Source organism: Pristiophorus japonicus, chromosome 3 (genome assembly GCF_044704955.1).
Source record: "Pristiophorus japonicus isolate sPriJap1 chromosome 3, sPriJap1.hap1, whole genome shotgun sequence".
Classification (NCBI taxonomy): Eukaryota; Metazoa; Chordata; class Chondrichthyes; family Pristiophoridae; genus Pristiophorus; species Pristiophorus japonicus.
Window position 1 is genome coordinate 127,299,873 of NC_091979.1, and position 10,177 is coordinate 127,310,049.

Genomic DNA, 10,177 nt, shown 5'->3' on the forward strand with positions numbered 1-10,177 from the left:
CATCACCCCTCCCCCCCACCCCCTCCCAAAAGGTCAATGGCGAATGCTGCCCTTTCACCACTGACTGCAAAATCTGAGCCAATTTGTATTGATTTTCATGTTGAAATTAGACTCTCGGACACTTTGGGGAAAAGCACCACAGGGTGGCCAGCAGATGATGCACAGTACAGAATGAGCAGAGATCTGAAGGGAACAATCACCACTGGTCATAGAAAATCTATTCTATGCTTTCCATCACGAATGTAGAAGATTCCGACACTTAAGAATCACAACAGTGCAATATCATCTACATAGAAAGTTTACTTTCTTATCCCTGGTCCATGAGCTAAGTCCCTATTAGATTTGGGCAAATTTATTTCTCTCATATCTTTTCTATACGCAAAAGATCACAATATCTCACTTTGCATCAGTTTATAAATGCACCAAATTCCCTTTATGAATTAATTCCAACAAACCATTCAAACTTTCAAATAGCCAGAAAGAAAGTAGAGAATTACCTTTGAGAATCCCTTAAAATGATGTAGCCAATATACATTTAGCTAATGAATCGAATATTGGCCCAGAAATTGCGGTTGGAGGCATCTGAAAATACCTGGTGCTACAGGAGGTTCGGAGGCTTGCGGTCTTGGGGCTCTACACGAAGGCCTTCGTGCATCCCAGGAGCGCAAGGGCTTCGAACGCATCACTGGGATCACGTGAGCTGGCCCAACTTATCAGAATAGGGGGATCCCCATTCATACTTCTGGTGATTCCCATAAGTATGAATGGGAATACCCCCAGTAACATCGAAACATTGAAAATAACTAAAAAAAAAAAATCACATTTTTCAAATAAAAATGGAATGTAATTAAGTATTTAAAACAAAAATTTAATTTGAAAAATAAATTTATATATTTTAAAGGGTCTAAAAATAAACTTATTAAACAGGATTTTACATGCTTACTTTTTTTTTTAAATGTATTTTTCTGTACTTTAAAAATCTCGCGCTGATAAAAAGCAGACCATACATCTTTTTTCAGTCGTAAAAATTTGAAGGACATTCACTGGGCAGCAGTTGGGCAAATAGCCCAACTCTTCGTCCATGGAGGCCCTATACTTTCGGATGTGGTGGATCTGTCAAGCGGATTGTTGACAGATCGTAAGTTCCCAGTTAAGGTGCATGCGCTTTGCATACCTAAACCTGGAATATGCAGCTCCCACGGGGGCAGGCACATCTCGTACATTCCCAAAGGGACCATGAATTCAGGCCCAATATCTTTTGGAAAAGTTCCTAGTGTACTTAGAATGGCAATAACAACTTGTATTTATACATAGTAAAGGAGTGTTATAACAAAATTTGACACCAAGCTACTCAAGGAGAAATTAGGGCAGACTTGGTCAAAGAGGTAGGTTTTAAGGATCGTCTTAAAAGCGGAAAGAGAGATAGAGAGGTGGACACGTTTAGGGAGGGAATTACAGAGCTTAGAGCCTAGGCAGCTGAAGGCATGGCCACCAATGGTTGAGCAATTAAAATCAGGAATGCTCAAGAGTCTAGAATTAGAGAAGCGCAGATATCTCGGGGGGCGGGGTGGGGGGTAGTGGTGCTGGAGGAGATTACAGAGATAGGAAGGGATGAGGCCATGAGGGATTTAAAAATAAGGCCGATAATTTTTAAAATCGAGGCATTAATTAACCGGGAGCCAATGTAGGTCAGCGAGAACAGAGGTGATAGATGAATGGGACCTGGGGCAAGTTAGGACATGGGCAGCCGAGTTTTGCATGACCCCAAGTTTACCGAGGGTAGAACGTGGGAGGTCAGCCAAGAGTGCATTGGAATGGTCAAGTCTAGATGTAACAAATGCATGGATGAGGGTTTCAGCAGCAGATGAGCTGAAGCAGGGGCAGAGACGGGCGATGTTAGAGGTGGAAATAGGCAGTCTTAGTTACGACGCGGATATGTGGTCAGAAGCTCAAAAGACAGACTTGTATTTATATAGCGTCCTTCACGACCATCGGACCTCTCAAAGCGCTTTACAATGAAGTACTTTTTGAAGTGTAGTCACTGTTGCAATGTAGGAAATGCGGCAGCCAATTTGCGCAAGCAAGCTCCCACAAATAGTAATGTGATAATGATCAGATAGTCTTTTTTTTTTAAAAAAGTGATGTTGATTTGAGGGATAAATATGGGCCAGGACACTGGGATAACTCCCTTACTCTTCCTCGAAATAGTGTCATGTGATCTTTTACATCCACCCAAGGGAGCAGACGGTGCCGAAAGACAGTGCAGCATTCCTTCAGTACCGCTCTGGAGTGTCAGCCGAGAATTGTGTGCTCGAGTCTCTGGAGCAGGGCTTCGTCCCACAACTTTCTGACTCAGAGGCGAGGGTGCTACCAACTGAACCACAGCCGACACAAGAATAGAGAGATGGACAAGTTGGGCCTAAAGCAGAATTCGTAGCTATGATGGTTGTAAAATGAGTAAACCATTTGTTAAATCATGGCAAAATTGAGAGGAACAGATGCAATTGTTGAGTAATGCTAGTTACCAGTAAATAAAAGCAAAACGGATTAAATGTAAAAAATAAAAAGTGAAGGAGGTGCTGAAAGAGTAGAAAACAAAAACTGCAAAAATTTATATTGTTGCATATTTATGCATAGCACCACAAGCTTACTTCCGGGCCTAATATTGCACACTTTTCAATAGAGTTTTTGCAGCATGCTAGCCCTTAAACTTAACCTAGCTGAAAACTCCCCAATGTGGTCATCATGGGCTTTATTTTCCTCTGTACACTAATGTTAGCAACAAAAAAGTTATCATAAATATAATGAATTTTCCTACTTTATACTATGATTAATTCTTCCACTTAAATTAGTGAAAGGAGTATATATTCCAATGTTCATTTAATATTCTATCATAGCAATCTGATCTGAGGTTACCTTATTATAAGTCTGCATTTTTGTTTGAAATATAATTTTTGCCATCCTCCACAAGGTGTCCTGTTTTACAAAATGGACAAAAAATTGCCCCCACACCTGTCCATTTAATTCTGTATCCAATTAACAGCCACAAGAGCAGCCAATTATCTCATCCTATTGATTCCCCTTTGGTATAAAAAGGAGACAACCAACCTGTGCTTAATGTCTTTTTCCAAAAGACCTGGCTGAGACTGCAACATTACTGCACCAGAAACCATTATATCTAACCTTTTAATAAATTGTTCTGAAAGTAAAATAGTATTATTGATTCTTTGAGAGCACGCACTCAAATTTGAATATAAAATATATATTCAAGTCTTTTGAAATTGGCATGGAGGCATCTCAACCTAAAGTTGAGCAATTTATGTACCTGCACTCTATAATAATGTAACTTCCATGTCCAACACTGATAGACCACATGAACGATGCGAGGAAGTGCAATTTTAATAGAACTGTACATAGCTATTGAAAATGTGTAAATTGTTTCTTTTGGTTTTACTTGTATGCTTCAAATGCACACTATTCTGAAGCTTCAAAGCATTATCTTTGACCATGTCATAAGAACATAAGAATTAGGAACAGGAGTAGGCCATCTAGCCCCTCGAGCCTGCTCCGCCATTCAACAAGATCACAGCTGATCTAGCCGTGGACTCAGCTCCACTTACCCGCCTGCTCCCCATAATCCTTAATTCCCTTATTGGTTAAAAATATATCTATCTGTGATTTGAATACATTCAATGAGCTAGCCTCAACTGCTTCCTTGGGCAGAGAATTCCACAGATTCACAACCCTCTGGGAGAAGAAATTCCTTCTCAACTCGGTTTTAAATTGGCTCCCCCGTATTTTGAGGCTGTGCCCCCGAGTTCTAGTCTCCCCGACCAGTGGAAACAACCTCTCCGCCTCTATCTTGTCTATCCCTTTCATTATTTTAAATGATTCTATAAGATCACCCCTCATCCTTCTGAACTCCAACGAGTAAAGACCCAGTCTACTCAATCTATCATCATAAGGTAACCCCCTCATCTCCGGAATCAGCCTAGTGAATCGTCTCTGTACCCCCTCCAAAGCTAGTATATCCTTCCTTAAGGGGACCAAAACTGCACGCAGTACTCCAGGTGCGGCCTCACCAATACCCTGTACAGTTGCAGCAGGTCTTCCCTGCTTTTGTACTCTATCCCTCTCGCAATGAAGGCCAACATTCCATTCACCTTCCTGATTACCTGCTGCACCTGCAGACTAACTTTTTGGGATTCATGCACAGGACCAGCCGGCTCTCGAGGGGAAAATCCCCGGGGCTGGACGGGCTGACCGTGGAGTTCCACAGGGCGTTCTGGGACGTCCTGGGGAGCGACTACGCGCGGGTCCTGGGGGAAAGTCTGGCGACCGGGGAGATGCCCCTCTCTTGGCGCAGGGCAGTCATCGTCCTGCTGCCTAAGAAGGGCGATCTCCGCCTCCTTAAGAACTGGCGCCCGGTCTCCCTCCTCAGCACGGACTACAAAATCTTCGCCAGGGCGATGTCTGCTCGCCTTGGTGCCGTGCTGGACCACATGATCCACCCCGACCAGTCATACACGGTCCCGGGCCGGACAATCCACGATAACATCCATCTGGTCCGGGACCTCATCCATTGTTCCCAGGAGGCTGGTCTGTCGGTCGCCTTCCTATCCCTCGACCAAGAGAAGGCGTTCGACAGGGTGGATCACGACTATCTGCTCGGAACTCTGCGCGCTTTCGGGTTCGGGACGCATTTCGTCGCCCGGATCCGACTTTTGTACGCCGCCGCGGAGTGTCTGATTAAGGTTAACGGGTCCTTGACGGCGCCCCTTCGCTTTAGGAGAGGGGTGCGCCAGGGATGCCCCATGTCCGGCCAGTTATACGCCGTTTGCGTGGAGCCTTTCCTGCGCCTCTTGCGGACGAGGTTGACGGGACTGGCTCTGCAAGGGCCGGGCGTGGAGGTCGTCCTCTCGGCTTACGCCGATGACGTGCTCCTCGCGATAGAGGATCCCGCTGACCTGCGGAGGATGCGTGAGTGCCAGGAGATTTACTCGGCCGCGTCCTCCGCCAGGATCAACTGGGAGAAATGTTCCGGACTCCTGGTGGGTCAGTGGCGGGTGGACTCCCTGCCGGAGGAGCTCAGGCCTTTTGCCTGGAGCACGACCCATCTCCTCTATCTGGGAGTCTACCTTAGCCCCGACGAGGGAGCCTGGCCGGCGAACTGGCAGGAGCTGGAGGCCAAGGTCGCCGCTCACCTAGGGCGCTGGACAGGACTGCTCCGAGTGCTGTCCTACAGGGGTCGAGCGCTAGTCATAAACCAGCTGGTGGCCGCAATGCTGTGGTACCGGCTGGTCACTTTGACCCCTCCCCCTGCGTTTGTCGCCAAGATACAGAAGAAGCTGGTGGACTTCTTCTGGAACAACAGGAAGCACTGGGTCTCTGCTGCGGTCTTGAGTCTCCCGCTTGAGGAGGGCGGTCAGTCGTTGGTGTGCGTCAGCGCCCAGCTCGCGACTTTCCGTCTTCAGACCCTGCAGAGATACCTTTACGTCGAGCCCCCTCCTAGGTGGTGTGCTCTGGCGACGTATTTCTTCCGCCAGCAGCGCGACCTCAATTACGACACGCAGCTCCTGTTTGTGAACTTGTGGGGTGTCAGGACCGCCCTCCGGGAGCTGCCTGTCTTTTACAGGGAACTCATCAGGGTCTGGAACAAAGTCTCCACCAAGCGCAGCTCTCCGCCGGCTGGAGTGGCGGCCGTCCTGCAGGAGCCGCTGCTCGGGAATCCGTACCTCCACGACCGAGGTTTTATGTGGCGGTCGGAAGAGAGGGCTGTGGCTGGTGAGGTGACCAGGGTCAGGGACCTGCTCGATGGGGGAGGAGCGGGCTGGATGGCGCCAGACACGCTGGCGCGGCGCCTAAATTCTGCCAACGTCCGCCACGCGGCCGATGCCATCGAGTCGCTAAAAACAGCTCTGGGCCCTGACTCCGTTAGGTGCATCGAGGAGGCTCAAGCACGTGGGGAGATCCCGTCCGAACTGACCCCCGTCCGGACGGAATTCCTCATTGGCGCCAAACCCCGGAACCTCCCTCGGGGGCCGGCGCCTCACAACTTGAGCCGCCTCGGGGAAATCCCCTCCGTGCCTTTCAGTTGCGCGCGGAGGGGTTTCTTGTACGGGCTGCTCCTGCACACTCTCAACTTTGCCATCCTCGCCTGCCGTCCGGACACGCCATGGCGTACCATCTTGCCGTCCGGAGGAGGCGGGGGTCCCCGATGGAGGGCACTCTACGCAGGGGTCCTCCCACTATTCGTCGGGGACTTGGCCTGGAGGGTGGTGCACGGAGCAGTGCCGTGCAACAAATTTTTAAGCCGGTTCACGGACTCCCAGGCCGCCTGCAATTTCTGCGGTCTGGAAGAGCCCGTGTTCCATGTTTTTATGGAATGCACAAGGTTGCAGCCCCTGTTTTATTATTTGAAGGGGCTGCTCCTGAAATTCTGGCTGCACTTCAGTCCCACTCTCCTGATCTTTGGGCACCCTGTGCGGAGGGGAGCGGGTAGGTCCGAAGGCCTCCTCGTAGGACTGCTCCTGGGCACGGCCAAGGGTGCCATCAGCCGGTCCAGGCAGCGGGCGGTCGAGGGGGTCGTTCAACCTGACTGCCTGCCTCTCTTCCGCTCTTACATCCGGTCCAGGGTGTCCTTGGAGATGGAGCACGCGGTGTCCACCGGTACGCTCGCGGCCTTCCGCGAGAGGTGGGCACCGGAGGGACTGGAGTGCATCATCACGCCCGGCAACCAAATTTTACGTTTTAAAGTTTAATTTGTTTTAATTGCCGGTGCTTTTAGTGTCCCCCTCCCCTTTTATAGGGGGCACTTGGAAAAATGTGATTTTAGCACCAAAAAAAAACCCAAAAAAAAGAAAGAAAAAAAAACACAAAAAAAGGAAAAAGAAAAAAAAAGGGGGCCTTGAAAATGTCTGCTGTGTCATCCAGGGCGGGTGGCACGGTTTAATGTTTATGTTTTTTTTCAGGTAAATTCAAAAGTGTTTCATGCACAGGACCAACAAAAAAGGAAAAAAAAAAAGGGCCTTGTAAATGTCTGCTGTGTCATCCAGGGCAGGTGGCACGGTTTAATGTATTTTGTTTTGCAGATAAACTCCAAAAAGAGTTTCATGCACAGGACCAACCTGACTGCCTGCCTCTCTTCCGCTCTTACATCCGGTCCAGGGTGTCCCTGGAGATGGAGCACGCGGTGTCCACCGGTACGCTCGCGGCCTTCCGCGAGAGGTGGGCACCGGAGGGACTGGAGTGCATCATCACGCCCGGCAACCAAATTTTAATTTGATTTTACGTTTTAAAGTTTAATTTGTTTTAATTGCCGGTGCCTTTAGTGTCCCCCTCCCCTTTTATAGGGGGCACTGGAGGAAAAAAATTTGATTTTAGTGCCCAAAAAAAGAAAAACACAAAAAAAAGAAAAAAAAAGGGGCCTTGTAAATGTCTGGTGTGTCATCCAGGTCAGGTGGCACCGATTAATGTTTATGTTTTACAGGTAAACTCCAAAAGAGTTTCATGCACAGGACCTCCTAAAAGAGTTTCATGCACAGGACCTCCAGGTCCCTCTGCACCGCAGCATGTTGTAATTTCTCCCCATTCAAATAATATTCCCTTTTGCTGTTTTTCTCCCCAAGGTGGATGACCTCACATTTTCCGCCAGAGCATAATCAAAATCCAAGTTCGTGGTCCAGTAAAGGTAAAAAATTAAGCTAGAAGCAAAGTCTGGGTCAGGGCACAACTAAAGCTACACATCGATTGCAGTTCCATAATGTGTGTTTTTTTTAAAAAAAAACTTTACTTTTAAAAAAGTTAAAAAGTAATTTAATCAGCAGTCACCAGGGCTGTAATTGGCACCCTACCCCCACCCCACCGACCTGCGAGAGAACAGCATCGGCAGGCGGGGGTACAAGTAAGAGAGCTAGCCACTGCGGCGAGCGCCGCGAGCTGACCCAGGAGTGCGACCACTTCTAGAAGGGCAACTGGACTGACGTCACTGGAGTCTAGGCAGCCCATTGGTGCGGCGTCCGGGCCCAACAGGGGGCTGAGAGTCAGACTCACTGGAGTGGTGTCCGAGCCCAGCAGCGAGCTGAGAGTCGGGCCCAGCAGGAACGGAGGTCAAACCCAGCAGGGGGCTGAGATTCAGGCCCAGCAGATGTGGCGTCCAAGCCCAGCGAGGGGCAGCGCAGCATTTTAACAGTGACGGGGCCGTGGCCCAGGAGCGGCGCACCATATATAACATCAGAGAGGTCATGGATCAGGAGTGATGCATCATTTATTAACGGAGGGGTCGGGGCTCAGGGGAGGCGCAACAGAGCTTGGTCTCCAGTCGTCTTGGTCAATCCTCGCCATTGGACCAAGACCTAGCTCTGTCAAGTCCGTGTGGTGGCTGATGTGCAACGGAAACCAATGTTAAAAAAAATCCACGCACAGGCATCTTCCACCCTTTAAGATGTAACTCATTGTAACACCTGTGAGCCCATCTTTTTTTGGTGTGAAGAGCGTCACGAGGGACTGCCTAATTGGCATTCCAATCACACATTGGAGTACCCTCAAGTACTCAGATGAGCTCTACATTCCTGCCTCAGAAGGGATGTGAGTGAGCAGTAAACCCTAGTAGTCCACTCACATCCATGCTTTTAAAATTGTCAGTACTGTAGCTGCAGTTTAACTGTGGCATGGCATTCTATTCTCTACAGCAGCACTTTACTACAAAAGTGGTAGAAACAAAACAAGAACGAGCAATATCTGTGTTTGAATGCCCACTAAAAGATATGGTACGTTGTAAAAAGCTTTTGGACTTCTGAAAATTTTAATATAGAAAAGGAGCCTTGCATTATGTACCCCACAATTAACCCAAGCATATAAACTTTGTAGAAGCTTATGTAAAAAAAAAATTTTCAAATTCAGATGGCTGAGTGCAAGAACAATATTGCTCATCTAATACGATATATCTCAGTTTGTGAAACTTAGGTAAATTACATACACCACGTTTAAGGCAGCATACTGTTTTGAGCTTTTCAATTACATTGTACATTTGGACCAATTGCTATCGGCCACCGATCCTATTTGCTTTTGTTCCACATAACATCCAGACTACTTTATATCACGGAAGCTATTGTTTTGTGTTATTCAGAAGCGATTTTAAAAGAAAAGGAACTATATTTTCGTAATCTTGTCTAATCTGAATACTTTCAAAATCTTTTTTTTTAAACTCAGCTCTGCCTTATAACTGTTGCGTTACTGCGGCCGTTGTGATGATAGTTTGATCAGGAAGAACAGGTATGGAAAGATGGGAGAACGCAGCGCGCTGCAATGTGTGCAGGGGGCCCTGCTGCCAGCTCCCGTCGCCAACACAGTGACTAGTGGCACGCACCTGCCGGGCTCTCCGGCTCAATCGCCGTCCATGTCAATTTGCTCCAGGTCAACACCACGTCGCAGCTCCTCTTTTCTATCTCGAATATGCCTCTGCATATCGGTTCCTCCGGACCGCCCACTTTTGTGCACTTCTCGACCATTTCCTTCGCCCCTTGGGACAGCGCCGGGGGATTTGCCGCTGCCGCCACCGCGGCGAACAGATGGGGTGTCGACGCTGGTCGCTTCCTTCTGGCATCTGAGAGCGGCTGCGGCTCGCTGCAACTGTCCTGTGGCTCAGACCAGGCATTCACGACGACAGCTGCTCGCTGCCTGCCTTCAAACATCTTCAACTAGCAATTTATTTTCTCGCGTTTGTTTGTTTATCTGTTCCTGCTTACTTGTAACCACTTAGCCCGTCCTGTGTGTGCGGTAGCAACGACACTTCCTCCAGGCGCTCGTCCCACGCCAGGTGCGCGCGCTAGTGACCGTTGGAGGCGTGCGCATCTCCTCTCGTGCACGCGCCGGCCTTCACTGGGAAATCTGAGGAGTTAAACGTTACAATGGGTAGAAAGGAGGGAAAAAGCCACTTAAATATAAGGAATGTCCTTAATTTGACCGTAACATGCATTCAAATATCTGTGGACAGGACAGGGGCGTTAACGTGGCAGGCGTGGACCCTTGGTCACATAAATGGCACATTCTATTCAAATTGACTTGCTCTGACCAAGGGTCGGTCCACATCCCAAATGTTAACTTACCTGTTCTTTCCACAGATGCTGAATGTTCCCAGCATCTTCAGGGTTTTTTTAAAAACTCTTTGTTCACATTA

At 48.4% G+C, this 10,177-nt stretch overlaps 1 protein-coding gene across 3 annotated transcripts in view; it reads right to left on the reverse strand.

Moving 5' to 3' along the window:
* Positions 1-9,812, reverse strand: part of cerkl (CERK like autophagy regulator) — a 272,030-nt gene extending 262,218 nt beyond the window's left edge. For all 3 annotated transcript variants that reach the window (XM_070875804.1, XM_070875803.1, XM_070875801.1), the window contains exon 1: positions 9,368-9,812. In XM_070875804.1, the coding sequence (XP_070731905.1) occupies positions 9,368-9,692 (325 nt within the window). In that variant the 5' untranslated portion in view covers positions 9,693-9,812. The remainder of the gene's footprint in view (positions 1-9,367) is intronic.
* Positions 9,813-10,177: the final 365 nt, after the last annotated feature.